Raw genomic sequence first — 15,302 nt, 5'->3', positions numbered from 1 at the left:
CTCCGGTTTCCTCCCACAGTCCAAAGATGTATAGGTTGGGTGGATTGGCAATGCTAAATTGCCCCTTAGTGTCCCAAGGTGTGCAGGTTAGGTGGATTGGCCATGATCAATGTGTGGGGTTATGGGAATAGGGCAGGGAGTGGGCCTAGGTAGAGTGTGATTTTGGAGGGTCAGTGCAGACTTGATGGGCCAAATGGCCTCTTGCTGCATGAGAGTTTCTATGGTTACAGCACTAGCAGAAATACTTCTAGGCCAGTCTACTGTCTGATTTCACCACTGTGAAGTGTTCCACCAGCTGCCACTTACACACTCTTATTCTACTCTGCTTTCTGCTCTGCCAAATAGTTTGCTCACCAAGATGCCACATTTGCTTTTACATTTAGTGTGCTCCACTTTCATGCAGTAAACACGTGAGAATTTGTTTCGATTTCTGTGCATTTTTGTATTAATTGCAGCCTTTTAATCACCTTGTCGCTAAACCTGTTTGTTGCCATTTCTCCAAGATGCACCATGATATACATATGTATACCGTGACCAGTTATTTCTATATTGCTTGTATTAAATCCTTACTTTAAGATGTGAACAACATATACGACATAACAATGTATTTATATGCCTTTTTCTCCTTCCTATTTGTCAATTTATATTGGGGTTTGGGTGGGGGGGGTGGGAGGGAATTAGTAAATCCTTGAATATGTTTCAAACAAATTTATATCTCATAGGCATGATTAGAATTATGTGCATTTAGCTAATCGTTTATTTGCCATTGGGTTTCATAAGGTGGTCATGAAGTAATAGTTAATTTTCTGATAGTATTACAAAATATTAAGCTATTGGTTATATTCACAGTCTCAAGTATTCCAGAGCACATATAAATATAATTGTGCCGGCACGGATACATTTTATTCAAATGGCTGTTTGTATGACCTGTCTGTGTAATGTGTGGTTAAATGTTTTTTGTAGCACCAAAATATAACACAAGTAAGACAGCAAGTGCACGCGACACTATTGTAATTATCTCCCAGTGGTAGGGAGCCAGAATTTGAATATCGTGCATCTTGAGTACATACATAGGGCGGAATTTACCGGCTGTTCTTGCCGGCGGGATGTTCCGGACCCACTGATGGCGCATGGGTTTCCTGCCGATGCGGGATACAGTGAACAAAGTTCCGCTGACAGCGGGGGACCAGAAAATCCCGCTGGCGTACCGTCTCCGCCACCAAAAAAAATGCGGCGGCAGGTTGGTTGGTAAATCCCACCATAGTGTTCACATGTATTTTATCATTTTTGAAATTGGAATGTTTAATTGTGTGAAGTCTTGTTTTTTTTTCAGTGTAAACTGCCATCTGTCCTTTCCTGTTGTACAGTCAGTACATTGTTTAATGTATGTAGCTTACTGGCCGAGCTTGCAAAAAGCATATTGCCATGTCAATTTATTGTTTCTGCAAACTTGCGTATGCTTCTAATTTTTTGGACTGTGAAACTAGGAGTTGGATATTTATGATGTTCAACATTTTCACTGGTGTTCATACAGTTTAGTGGTTGGGAATGGATGGTTTCTTCACAGGGAGGAAAAATAGTCATGTAGTTAAGAATTTATGAGTGGCACGGTAGCACAGTGGTTAGCACAGTTGCTTCACAGCTCCAGGTCCCAGGTTCGATTCCCTGCTGGGTCACTGTCTGTGCAGAGTCTGCTAGTTCTCCCCGTGTCTGCGTGGGTTTACCCCGGGTGCTCCGGTTTCCTCCCACCTTCCAAAGATGTTCAGGTTAGGTGGATTGGTCATGCTAAATTGCCCTTCATGTCCAAAAACATTAGGTAGGGTTACTGGGTTGGGGGGATAGGGTGGAGGTGTGGGCTTATGTAGGGTGCTCTTTCCAAGGGCTGGTGCAGACTCAATGGGCCGAATGGCCTCCTTCTGCACTGTAAATTATATGATTCGGGAAAATACAAACTTGTGTACTTGTCTATTTTTAAAAAATAGCTTCCAGTGGCCCAGTAACTGAATTGCCTGGTGCATAATCAAGCCAGGTAAATGAAGGATGAGTTTGCTATCTCATTTGGGATAGCAATAGGGCTTATGCAATTATCCTTCAGTCAGGAAGGAAAATATTAGCCAGATATTTCTACTCCTGACACTATCCACTGATTCCTATTGGAAAGTGCACGTGCGTGGTTGGCAGATGGAGAAAGGTTGGGCTTGGCTTTGATGTCTGTTGCAGATGAATATTCTGCTGCCGCTATCGAAATTCACAGTTATCAAGTGGTAGCGAGCACCTTTAAGGATCTTCGGTAGAGGGAGGGCAAGTTGACAATAATGGGAATTTACTTATTCCAATAACTTGCCTTTCCTTCAAGATATTTCACTGGTGCATGACATTCCCAGTTTCATCTGCGGGTCTGGGAGTGCATATGGTTGCTTATTTGGTTCTATTCCATTTTTTCCTCCTTTCATCTGCTGTCTGTTTAACCAATTTTCTTTCTTTTAACTTTCCTCTGTAGCTTCTTTATCTAGTTGTTCTTCTGCCTGTTCCCTTCTCCACTGGATGAGATTCCTAAAGCTTTAGAAGAGCTACAATGTATTCACACACCACGCAGAAGAATTCTTTCTTGGGTCACCACTATTCCAGCTCCTTTCTAGACGCAGTTCTTGTACTGTAGCATGTTGAATATGTCAGTATTTTATAGTTTTGGCATGGAGAAATATCCTAATAAAATAATCTACTTGTGACAGGAACAAGATCAGACAGACAGTGCAATATTTATAAACAGTTGATCTTTTCTGAGTTGGTGGTATTATCTAATGTTGTTTGTATAATCATTCTTCATAGTATCAGAGACTGTGCACTAAATGTTCTGTCACTAATAATAATTCTTATCAGTGTTTCAACCTTTTTAATAGTTTTGCACTGTTTCTCTTCTCCCTTCTCCAATGCAAATATGCAAGTAAACCCAAACTCACAAACTACTTAAAACAACTGGTGAAAAAGTACGTGTTTTTAGTCGGTCATAATTGACTTTCCTGTACAAAATTGAATTGGCATGGAAAAGGCTGATCAACCCTTGAATGCATCACAATGTTGAATTTAATATTTTTATCACAAAGTTTTCAGAAAGTGGGATAATTGAGGAAGGCGGGGTTTTTTATAAAATACCGAGTTTTATTATCTTTGTTTATAATTTTTAATGTATCACACCAAGACCACTTTTAATAATATGTGTACCCAATGGAAAGTTTGTTTTTAAGTTCTGTGAAAGGAAACATTACAGTCTCTGGATTTTACTTTAGCCTACTTAATACACCGCTTATGAACTTGACATCAATGGAGCAATTACATTCTGCTACTGATTTAACACAGTAAATAATTGATAGCATTTCTACATTAGTATTTTAAAGAAGAAAGTTTAAAGTGAACTAATTGCCAACAGTTAAATTGACGAGCACTAGCATTTATTTTGATGTTGAAGTCAATGTAAATGTACAAAAGTACAAGAATGCTGTAAAGCTGGTCGTGGATGAAAACTGACTTATTACAATTATACCATTTTTCCCGGCTGTGCAATGTTGTTGATCTAGTAGATTATGCATTTCAGTAACCAAACATATATTTTAACCATTGATTTTGGAGACTGTGAAAAGTGAAGTTCTGTAAGAAAATAAACTGATTTTAAACCACTTCATCCTAAATTATCAATGTGATTAATGGATTTTAGGGCATATGTTTTGTTTTTTTGCCTTTCCCACATCTGTACTGAAAGTTTGATTAAAGAGTTCAATTTCTGGTTCATTTTTATTTCAACTTCAATTAAGAGCTGGATAAATTATTTGACGATTAAAAATGAAATAGTCTTTGGACCTCCTCAATTGTGCCATACCCCCAAGTCTGAAATATCAAAATACTTGGGTGTCTTTTTTGGGGGGGGGGGGGGGGGGGGGGGGGGGGAGAAGAGGGGGGAGGTTAGATTCTTTGTTCAGCGTGTGTCACAGGAACCAGTGATAAGGAAATGGGCAGGAAAGTTTGAATCCACCTATTTGTGATGTAGCATTAGTACTCTTGGCTGCCTGTTGCTAATTCGGACCCTGGATTTCTGATCAGCTGCTGTACGGCACATATCAGTTGCATATCTATTCCAGGAGCTAAAGAGTTTAATAATTAGGGAGACTAACAGAACAGTACAGCACAGAACAGGCCCTTCGGCCCTCGATGTTGTGCCGAGCATTGTCCGAAACCCAGATCAAGCTATCCCACTACCTGTCATTCTGGTGTGCTCCATGTGCCTATCCAATAACCGCTGAAACTATATAAGAATTCTGTTTAACACATGCTTTTACACAAAGTAGTTGACTTTAAAACCACATGTGGACCCTATTGTATGCCAATTGTTCAACTATATAGAATTGAACACCACTTATTTTAGGGGTCTTAAATATACATGCATGATCATCTATTGCCTGGACCAGGAGGGCTTCCAGATTACTGGCTTCATCTCAAGCCATTGTCAAATAATGCATGAGAAACTAAAGATTTCATATCTATTGAAAACAACAAAAGTGACGCATGGTGGGATTGGCCTGTGATTTATATACAAAACAGAAGCTCTTCAAGTTGGCTGTTTATGTGGTATGTCAAAGAGTGCAATTTTCTTTGCTTATTATATCCTGTGAACTTGTATCATAGTTGTCTCTGAGAGGCAGAGTATAATCATAAGTGGATCTTTCTAGCAACAGCCCCATTTATTTGCAGCCTTGGTTTTAAAATTCTTAAGCTGGCTTTCAAATTACGCCTTGGGCCTCCTCATGTTTGTAACCTCTTTCAACACTACAGCTCACCAAGAAAGCTTCACTCCTCTAATTGTGGCATTTAGTAAACTCCAGATTTTATTCGCTGCACCATTGGTGGCCATGGCTAAGTTCTGTAATTCCCTTCATAAAATACCTCATTGAGGTCAAATTTTGTTGGTAATGTTCCTTGTAATGTCTCAAGTACTATTTGAATGCAACTTATTGTAAGGTTTAAGTAATTGTGTCTTTATCATATTGCTGCAGTTCCTTAACAAAATGAAATGTATTGAATGACATCTATGATGTTATACACACTCAGCAAAAGGTTAGCCTGTGAAGGACCTGCTATCCTAACTGACTGCACTTCAACGCCACCACCCCGATAGTTCATCCCCTTGTGTTGTAAACAAAATAAATAAAGACCCCCGTCAAACAGAATTCTGGAGGTTGGGTCAAAAGCTGGAAATCTGAAATAAAAACGAATGCTAGCAATACCTAGGTCAGGTAGCAGCTGTAGACTGAAGAACAGATAATGTGTGGGATTGATGACCTTTAGATGTGTGTGGAGATTTTAGGAACCTGGTGCATTGGGCTACCTTTTTGCGAAATACAAAGTAATCTGATCCTGGCTTTCACGTTCTACCACCCATCTGGCTGATATTTATTCAAGCAGCATTTATCCTGTGCTTATTTCATTCGCTGTTTGATGACCTTGTTGGAGTAGAATTAACATGGTCAAGCTGGTGAGCATTTTGATTATAAACGAAGTACTCATACGAAGATACAAATTAGTAGTAGGTCATATGGCCTTTTGAGCCCGCTCTGCCATTCAACAAGATCATAGTTGATCTGATTGGAACCTCAACTCCACATTTGCACCTACCCCCCAGTAACCTTCTTGCTCATCAAGAACCTGTCTACCTCCTTCTTAAAACTATTCAATGACAAGGACAGGGGTGCAAGGTGCACGGGAAGCCAAGCAAATCATGTCCACATGCTTTGGGCATGCCTGAAGCTTCGAGGGTTTTGGCAGGGTTTCGCTAAGGCAATGTCCACGGTACTCAAAACACAGGTGGTGCCGAGTCCGGAGGTGACGATCTTTGGAGTGTCGGGAGCGAAAGAGGCCGACGTCTTGGCCTTTGCCTCCCTGGTACCCAGAGACGGATCTTGTTAATGTGGAGGGACTCGAGTGTAGAGACATAGAAACATAGACATAGAACAGTACAGGCCCTTCGGCCCTCGATGTTGTGCCGATCCATGATCACCCTACTCAAACCCACGTATCCACCCTATACCCGTAACCCAACAACCCCCCCCTTAACCGTAACTTTTTAGGACACTACGGGCAATTTAGCATGGCCAATCCACCTAACCCGCACATCTTTGGACTGTGGGAGGAAACCGGAGCACCCGGAGGAAACCCACGCACACACGGGGAGGACGTGCAGACTCCGCACAGACAGTGACCCAGCCGGGAATCGAACCTGGGACCCTGGAGCTGTGAAGCATTTATGCTAACCACCATGCTACCGTGTTGGTTAGTGACATGGCTGGGTTTCTCAGTCTCGAGAAAATAAAATTTGACTTGAGGGTCAATAATAGGGTTTACTCGGAGGTGGCAGTCGTTCGTCGACTTTCTCGGGGAAAATTAAAATGTCATCAGAAGCAGAATTCCAAAGGGGGGGGGAGAAAGAGGGTGGGACTGTTGTTTTATGGTTGGGGTGTGTGAAGATTGTGATGGGGGTGGAAATGTTTATTGTACCATGTTTATGTCGCCGTTATTATAAAAAACTTGCAAATACCCTAATAAAAATATTTTTTTAAAAACTATTTAATGACACTGTTCCACCACCTTTTCAGGAAAAGTTCCAAAGACACCCTCCGCTGAGAAAAGAAATCTCATCGGTCTTGAAATTTTAAAACCGTGCTCCCTAGTTCTAGATTTGCCCACAAAAGGAAACTTCCTCTTCTCATCCACCCTGTCAAGAACCCTCAAGATCTTGTATATTTCAATCAAGTCTCCTGTCAATTTTCTAAATCTTCTAAACTCCAGCAGATCCCATTCCTCTGAAGACAACCTTCCCGTTCCTGGTATTACACCTTCTCTGAACTGCTTCCAATGCTTTGCATCCTTAAATAAGATCAATACTGTACACAGTATTCCAGATGTGGTTCCACCGGTACCCTGTATAACTGAAGCATAACCTCCCTATGGATTGAATTCTCCTCACGTAATAAACCGGCAAAGGCAAGTGATTTACTGGAACTCCCATGCCAGACAAGCTTTAATTTTTGGACCTATGATTTTTAAAATCTGTTTTGAGGAATATGCTGAAAAGGAAGGCTGCCCTAACTTGATTGCTCCCCGTCTAACTATAACTTGTCTGCATTTGGTAACCTGAAATGCTGGGACAAGAATTGATCAACTTTATATTCTCCTCCATGCTGAAGCTATCCTTGGGGTGGCACAGTGGTTAGCACTGCTGCCTACAGCGCTGAGGATCCGGGTTCGATCCCGGTCCCAAGTCACAGTCTGCATGGAGTTTAAACATTTTCCCCGTGTCTGCGTGGGTCTCACCCCCACAACCCAAAGCTGTGCAGGTTGGGTGGATTGGCCACACTAAATTACCCCTTAATTGGGAAGAAATAATTGGGTACACTAAATTTATAGAAAAAAACATGGTTACCCTCTCAGAAAACCATGTTCACTCTGCCTAATTACCTGGAGTTTATCTACTCCCCCGGGTGATGCATGAATTCCAAAGCTTATTGACCAGAGCTCCTTTAGAAGCATGCATTTTAGTTCCCCTAACCAAACAACAGCATAAGACAAAATCAGAATCATGGACGTCTAACTAGTGCAGAAGGAGGCCATTCAGCCCATCAAGTCTGTACTGGCCCTTGGAAAGAGCACCCTACTTAAGGCCACGCCTCCACCCAGTAACCCTACCTATCCTTATTGGCCACTAAAGGCAATTTAGCAAGGCCAATCCACCTAACCTGCACATCTTTGGACTGTGGGAGGAAACCGGAGCGCCCAAAATTAACCCACGCAGACACGGAGAGAACGTGCAGACTCCACACAGCCAGTGACCCAAGTCGGGAATCGAACCATGGGACCCTGGAGCTGTGAAACAACAGTGCTAACCGTTGTGCTACCATGCCATCCTATTTAGGAGAGTCGGGTAGCAATGGGTGGCAATAAAACTATTGTAGAATAAGGTAGGTATTCAATAAAAAATCCTCATAGGAGGGAATTGGCAAATGAATATATTCCCATTTATTCTTATTTAGTGTACATGTTCAGAGGATTTTTTCAATATCCCTTACAGATAGAACAATAGGAAATACTCAACACTTTATATTGATATTTTTCATCCACAGATGCTACCTGACCTGACTGTTTCCAGAATCTCTAGTATTTTGTTTTTGTGTTCAGAAAGCCACCTTATTGGCAATGTTGCTGATTGATGTAGTTCAGGGTTTTTCAAAGTGCAGGTCATGACCCATATGCAGGTGTCAGGAGGGCCGTGGAGCGATCGGTCGCGGCGTTCCCCCAGTGGTCTTGATCACTGGAGAAGCAGCTGCCTTTTCTTCTGATTGAAATAAGGCTGTGTGCAGCTTTCTGGCCAGACGCAGCAGCAATCAGCAGGTCAAATGCCCTGCACGTACATATAACATCGAGCACCCTCTACGTACTTCTTTTGCTGCCAATTCACAAAGGAGCACTTCAATTTTCTAGCTGCTGGCAAACAAGGCAAGGGGATTATGAAGATGAATAGTTTTCTTACAAGTAACACAATGGACAGGATCTCACAACTGATTTTGCTGGAGAGAGCTGCGCAGTAGAGACCAGGGCAGGACAGAGCAGTGCTAGTGTTAGCTCTGCAGAGCTTTAGGGCCTCTATTGCACAGCCTACAAAGAAACGTAACTTAGATCAAAGCAGTATAAAGATGATTTCTTGAAGTATTGTTTTGTCAATTGTACCAGTGCAAATAAGAAAGCATTGAAAATGGGAAATTGCCCGGTCAAGAGGGCCCACGTGTTCTCGCATTTAAAGGGAATAAAGGCAGATGTAGCTGTGTTGCAGGAGACACATTTAAAACTTGCTGACCAAACGAGGTTAAGGAGGGGATGGGTGGGCCAGGTGTTCCACTCGGGGCTGGACTCTGAGACCAGAGGGGTGGCAATTCTGGTTAGCAAACGGGTGGCAGTCAAGGCAGGGAATATTGTGGCGGACAAGGGGGCAGGTACAAAATGGTGAGTGTAAAGCTGCAGGGGGCCCGGGTGGTGTTACTGAACGTCTGTGCCCCGAACTGGGATGACGTGGAATTCATGAGGTGCATGCTGGGTAAAATCCTGGACTTGGAGTCAAGTACTTTGATTATGGGGGGGGGGGAAGACTTCAACCAACACAGTCCTGGATCTGGTATTGGACCAGTCTAAGTCCAGGTAAGGAAAGAGACCGGCAGCGGTCAGGGCCCTGAGAGAGTTCATGGACCAGATGGGGGGGGGGCGTGGACCCATGGAGATTCAAAAGGCCACGGGCGAAGGAATTCTCTTTTTTTCTCCCATGTTCACAAAGTGTACTCTCGGATTGACTTTTTTGTGTTGAGCAGGGCGTTAATCCCAAGGGTGGAGGGGGTCGAGTATTCGGCCACTGCGTCTCAGACCATGTCCTGCACTGGGTGAACCTGCGAATGGAGGCGGAGGGAGGGAAACGCCCTCTCTGGAGACTGGATGTGGGACTGTTAGCGGATGAAGAGGTGTGTGGGCGGATAAGGAGGAGCATCCAAAACTGTGACAACAAACAACATAGGGGAGGTAACAGCAACAACAGTCTGGGAAGCTAGGAAGGCAGTTATTAGAGGGGAGTTGATTTCTATTAGGTCCCATAGAGGGAGAGATAGTCAGAGTTGACAGGAAGTACACGGAGACCCCCGAGGAGGTACTGCTAAAGGAGTGCCGGAGATTGCAGGCGGAGTTTGATCTGCTGACCACTGGGAAGGCGTGGCGCAGCTGAGGAAGGTGAAAGGGACAGTCGACGAGCATGAGGAGAAAGCAAGTAGGATGCTGGCGCACCAACTTCACAGGAGGGAGGCGGTCAGGGAGATCAGGGGAGTTAGGGATAAGGCAGGTAACACGGTCTTGGGCCCAGAGAAGATCAACAAAGTGTTCGAGAAGTTTTATTGTAAACTGTACGAGTCAGAGCCCCCAGTGGGAGAGGCAGGGATGAAGCAATTTATGGACCAATTGAGGTTCCCACGGGTGGACGAAGAGCTGGGGGCCCTGATTGAATTGGAGGAGATAGTTAAGGGCCTAGAAAGTATGCAGTTGGGCAAGGCCCTGGGTCCAGACGGCTTCACTGTAGAATTCTACAAGAAATTCTCGGAGCTGCTGATCCCACTCCTGCTGAGAACCTTTAACGAGGCTAAGGAGAGAGGAACCCTCCCCCTGACGATGTCGCAGGCTTTGAGCTTGCTCATTTTGAAATGGGAGAAGGATCCGCTTCAATGTGGGTCCTACAGGCCGATATGGCTCGTGAACGTGGATGCGAAACTGCTGGCTAAAATTTTAGCTACAGGAATAGAGGACTGTGTCCCGGGAGTGATTGATGAGGATCCGACGGGTTTCGTCAAGGGCAGGCAATTGAACACAAATGTGAGGAGGCTTCTGAATATTATTATGATGCCCTCAGGAGGGGCCGCAGAAGTAGAGGCTGCAATGAATGCAGAGAAAGCCTTTGACCGGGTGGAATAGGAGTACCTGTGGGAAGTGTTAGGTAGGTTTGGATTCAGTGAGGGATTCATAGGGTGGGTCAAGTTACTGTATCAGGCCCCCATAGCGAGTGTATCCACGAACTGGCTGAGGTTGGAGTATTTTAGGCTGCACTGAGGGACGAGGCAGGGGTGCCCCCTATCCCCACTACTATTTGCCCTGGAAATTGAGCGGTTGGCCATAGCGCTGAGGACTTCAAGGAGGGGCTTGTCTGTTGGGGGGGGGGGGGGGGGGCGGGAGGGAGCACCGGGTTTTGCTCTACGCAGACGACCTGCCATTGTATATTTTGGACCTGCTAGAGGGGATGGGGGAGGTCATGCGGATCCTAAGGGACTTTGGGAGCTTCTCGGGGTACAAGTTGAACGCGGGGAAAAGTCAGCTGTTTGTAATCCATGCTAGGGGTCAGGAGGAGAGACTGGGAGAGCTCCTGCTCAAGATGGTGTAGAGAAGCTTTCGTTGCCTAGGTTTACAGGTGGCTAGGAACTGGGATACCCTACACAGGCTCAATCTATCTCAGCTTGTAGAGCAGATGGAGGGAGACTTTAAAAAGTGGGACATGCTCCCGCTTTCCCTGGCGGGAAGGATGCAGACAGTGAAAATTACGGTCCTCCCCAGATTCCTGTTCATTTTCCAGTGCCTTCCCATCTTCATCGCCAAATCCTTCATCAATCGGGTTGACAGGATTATCACGGGATTTGTGTGGGCAAACGAGACCCCACGAGTGAAAAGGCTGTTTTTGGAGCGCAGTCGGGGGGAGAGGGTTGGCGCTTCCGAACTTCTGTAGCTACTACTGGGTGGCGAATGTGGCCATGATTAGGAAGTGGGTAATGGAGGAGGGGGCGGCTAGAGGCGGTGTCATGCAAAGGCACTAGTAATGGCACCGCTGCCGTTCTCGCCGGCACGATACACCACAAGCCCAATGGTGATGGCGGCGCTGAGGGTTTGGGGTCAGTGGAGGAGGCACAGGAAGGAGGAGGGGGCCTCAGTTTGGGCCCCGATACAGAACAATCATAGATTTGTTCCGGGCAAGATAGATGGGGGTTTTCAAAGCTGGCACAGGGCAGGCATTAGAAGAATGGGGACCTGTTCATAGATGGGACTTTCCCTAGCTTGAAGGCGCCGGAGGAGAAATTCAGCCTGCCCCCAGCTTCACAGCTCCAGGGTCCCAGGTGCAATTCCGGCTTGGGTCACTGTCTGTGTGGAGTCTGCACATCCTCCTCGTGTGTGTGTGCGTTTCCTCCCACAGTCCAAAGATGTGCAGGTTAGGTGGATTGGCCATGATAAATTGCCCTTAGTGACCAAAATTGCCCTTAGTGTTGGGTGGGGTTACTGGGTTATGGGGATAGGGTGGAAGTGTTGACCTTAGGTAGGGTGCTGTTTCCAGGAGCCGGTGCAGACTTGATGGGCCGAATGGCCTCCTTCTGCACTGTAAATTCTATGAAACGCCTTCAGATACCTCCAAGTCCACGACTTTCTCAAAAAACAGGTGGGGACATTTCCGTTGCTGTCCCCTCGTGGGATACAGGACAGGCTGGTGTCTGGGTAGGAGAGGGAAAGGTGTCGGACATCAACCAAGAACTGAAGGAGGTGGAGGAAGCCCCCATGGAGGAACTGAAGGGCAAGTGAGAGGAGGAGCTGGATGAGGGCCTGTGGGCTGATGCCCTAGGCAGGGTAAATTCCTCATCATGTGCCAGGCTCAGCTTAATTCAGTTTAAGATGGTACATAGGGCACACATGACGACGGCGAGAATGAGCAAGTTCTTTGGGGTGGAGGACAACTGTGCAAGATGTTCAGGGAGTCCAGCGAACCATGTCCATATGTTCTGGGCATGCCCGGCGCTTAAAGAATTCTGGCAGGGCTTTGCGAGGGCCATGTCCAGGATTTTGGACACACGGGTGAAGCCGAGTAGAGTAATAGCGATCTTTGGGGTGTCAGAGGATCCGGGAGTGCAGGAAGCGAAAGAAGCCGAGGTTTTGGCCTTTGCCTCCCCGGTAGCCCGGAGACGGATCTGGTTGATGTGGAGAGACTCAAAACCCCCAAGTCTGGAGACCTGGGTTAGTGACATGGCTGGGTTTCTCAGCCTGGAGAGAATAAAGTTTGCCTTGAGAGGGTCCTTGCTGGGGTTCTCCCAGCGGTGGCAACCTTTCCTTAACTTTCTAGGAGAGCATTAAAATGTCAGCAGCAGCAGCAATCCTGGGGGGGGGGGGGGGGGGGGGGGCTTAGGTAGAGTACTGCTCATTTAATGTATATTCTCTGCTTGAATAATGATAACAGCCACCTACTTTTGTTAAATATTTTCTTTTCTGTTATTGGTCATGTAAAAATTGTTTGAAAAAAGCTTTAATAAAAACAAATTTTAAAAAAAATATGGGAAATTGCAAATGCACTAGTGATAATGCACCAAAATTCACTAGACTCTGGGGTGGTCCAGGCGGTTTGGAAATTAGCAAACGTGACACCACTGTTTAAAAAAGGAGGTCGACCGGAAGCAGGTAATTATTGGCCAGTTAGCTTAACTTTGGTAGTAGGGAAGATGCTGGAATCTACCATCAAGGAAGAAATAGCGAGGCATATGGATGGGAATTGACCCTTTGGACAGACGAAGCATGGGTTCATAAAGGGCAGGTCGTGCCCAACTAATTTAGTGGAATTTTTTGAGGACATTACCAAGTGGAATTTTCTGAGGACATTATCAGTGCAGTAGACAACAGGGAGCCAATGGATGTGGTTTTTCTGGATTTCCAGAAAGCTTTTGACAAGGTACCACACAAAAGGTTGCTGCATAAGATAAAGATGCATGGTGTTTATGGTAAAGTAGTAGCATGGATAGAGGATTGGTTAATTAATAGAAAGCAAAGAGTGGGGATTAATGGGTGTTTCTATGGTTAGCAATCAGTAGCTAGTGGTGTCCCTCAGGGATCAGTGTTGGGCCCACAACTGTTCAAAATTTACACAGATGATTTGGAGTTGGGGACCAAGTGCAATATGTCCAAGTTTGCAGACGGCACTAAGATGAGTGGTAAAGCAAAAAAGTGCAGAGGATACTGGAAGTCTGCAGAGGGATTTGGATTGGCTCGGGTCTGGCAGATGGAATACAATGTTGATAAATGGGAGGTTATTCATTTTTGGTAGGAATAACAGCAAAAGGGATTATTATTTAAATGATAAAATATTAAAACATACTGCTGTGCAGAGGGACCTGATGTCCTGGTGCATGAGTCGCAAAACGTTGGCTTACAGGTGATGAAGAAGGCAAATAGAGTTTTGTCCTTCATCACTAGAGGGATGGAATTTAAGACTAGGGGAGGTTATGCTACAACTATATAAGGTGTTAGTGAGGCTACACCTGGAGTATTGTGTTCAGTTTTGGTCTCCTTACCTGAGAAAGGACATACTGGCGTTGGAGGGTGTGCAGGGGAGATTCACTAGGTTAATCCCAGAGCTGAAGGGGCTGGATTACCAGGAGAGGTTGAGTAGACTGGGCCTGTACTCTTGGAATTTAGAAGGATGCGGGGCGGGGAGGGGGGGTATCTTATAGAAACATAAAAAATTATGAAGGGAATAGATAGGATAGATGCAGGCAGGTTGTTTTCACTGGCGGGTGAAAGCAGACCTAGGGGGTATAGCCTCAAAATAAGGGGAAGTAGATTTAGGACTGAGTTTAGGACAAACTTCTTCATCCAAAAGGTTGTGAATCTATGGAATTCCCTGCCCAGTGAAGCAGTTGAGTATTTCATTAAATATTTTCAAGATAGGGCGGCACGGTGACGCAGTGGATAGCACTGCTGCCTCACGGCACCGAGGTTCCAGGTTTGATCCCGGCCCTGGGTCACTAACCATGTGGAGTTTGCACATTCTTCCCGAGTTTGCATGGGTGTCACCCTCACAAAGATGTGCTGGTAGGTGGATTGGCCACGCCAAATTGCCCCTTAATTTCAAAGAGTGAATTGGGTACTCTAAATTTATAAAAAACAAAAAAATTTCCAGTTGAGGAATAAAGGATTATGGTGTTCGGGTTGGAAAGTGGAGCTGAGTCCACAAAAGATCAGCCATGATCTCATTGAATGGATGAGCAGGCTCGAAGGGCCAGATGGCCTACTCCTGCTCCTAGTTCCTATGGACTGAGGGGGGAAACCAGAGCACCCAGAGGAAACTCAACAGTCACACAAGGTTGGAATTGAACTTTGGTTCCTGGCGCTGAGGCAGCAGTGCTAATACTGTGCCTTCAGTGCAGCCCCATAGTCGCTGGGAAAAGGGTGGCATGGTGGCCCAATGATTAGCAGTTCTGCCTCATGGCGCTGAGGACCCAAGTTCGATCCCAACCTCGGGTCACTGTCTGTGTGGAGTTTGCACATTCTCCCTGTGTTTGCGTGGGTCTCACCCCTGTGATCATAAAGTAGATTGTCTTCTGTATGTAAATAATAACCTATGTATAACTTGTATTTCCTACATCTGACCACCAGGTGGTGTGAGCATGCAGACAAGTCATAGCATAGCATTTACAATGCTGAAGGAGGCTATTTCGCCCATCGAGTCTGCACCGCCCCCTGGAAAGGGCATCCTACACCCACACCTCCACCCTATCCTCGTATCCCCACCTGATCTTTTTTGGACACTAAGGGCAATTTAGAATAGTCAATCCACCTAACCTGCACATCTTTTGACTGGGAGGAAACCGGAGCACCCAGACAAAACCAATGTAAAATGGAGAGAACGTGCAGACTCCGCACAGACAGTGACC

The 15,302-nt window shown here is 45.4% G+C and overlaps 1 protein-coding gene across 6 annotated transcripts in view; it reads left to right on the top strand.

Moving 5' to 3' along the window:
- Positions 1–3,786, top strand: part of LOC119963102 (septin-11) — a 124,835-nt gene extending 121,049 nt beyond the window's left edge. For all 6 annotated transcript variants that reach the window (XR_005460034.1, XR_005460033.1, XR_005460032.1 and 3 more), the window contains one exon: positions 2,501–3,786. Coding sequence is in view for 1 of the 6 variants with exons in the window: in XM_038791693.1 (XP_038647621.1) it covers positions 2,501–2,513 (13 nt within the window). In the remaining 5 variants the exon portion in view is untranslated. The remainder of the gene's footprint in view (positions 1–2,500) is intronic.
- Positions 3,787–15,302: the final 11,516 nt, after the last annotated feature.

Source organism: Scyliorhinus canicula, chromosome 3 (genome assembly GCF_902713615.1).
Source record: "Scyliorhinus canicula chromosome 3, sScyCan1.1, whole genome shotgun sequence".
In the NCBI taxonomy this organism is placed as follows: Eukaryota; Metazoa; Chordata; class Chondrichthyes; order Carcharhiniformes; family Scyliorhinidae; genus Scyliorhinus; species Scyliorhinus canicula.
The sequence above is the reverse complement of the archived record's forward strand: the minus strand, read 5'-3'. Positions and strand labels throughout refer to the sequence as shown.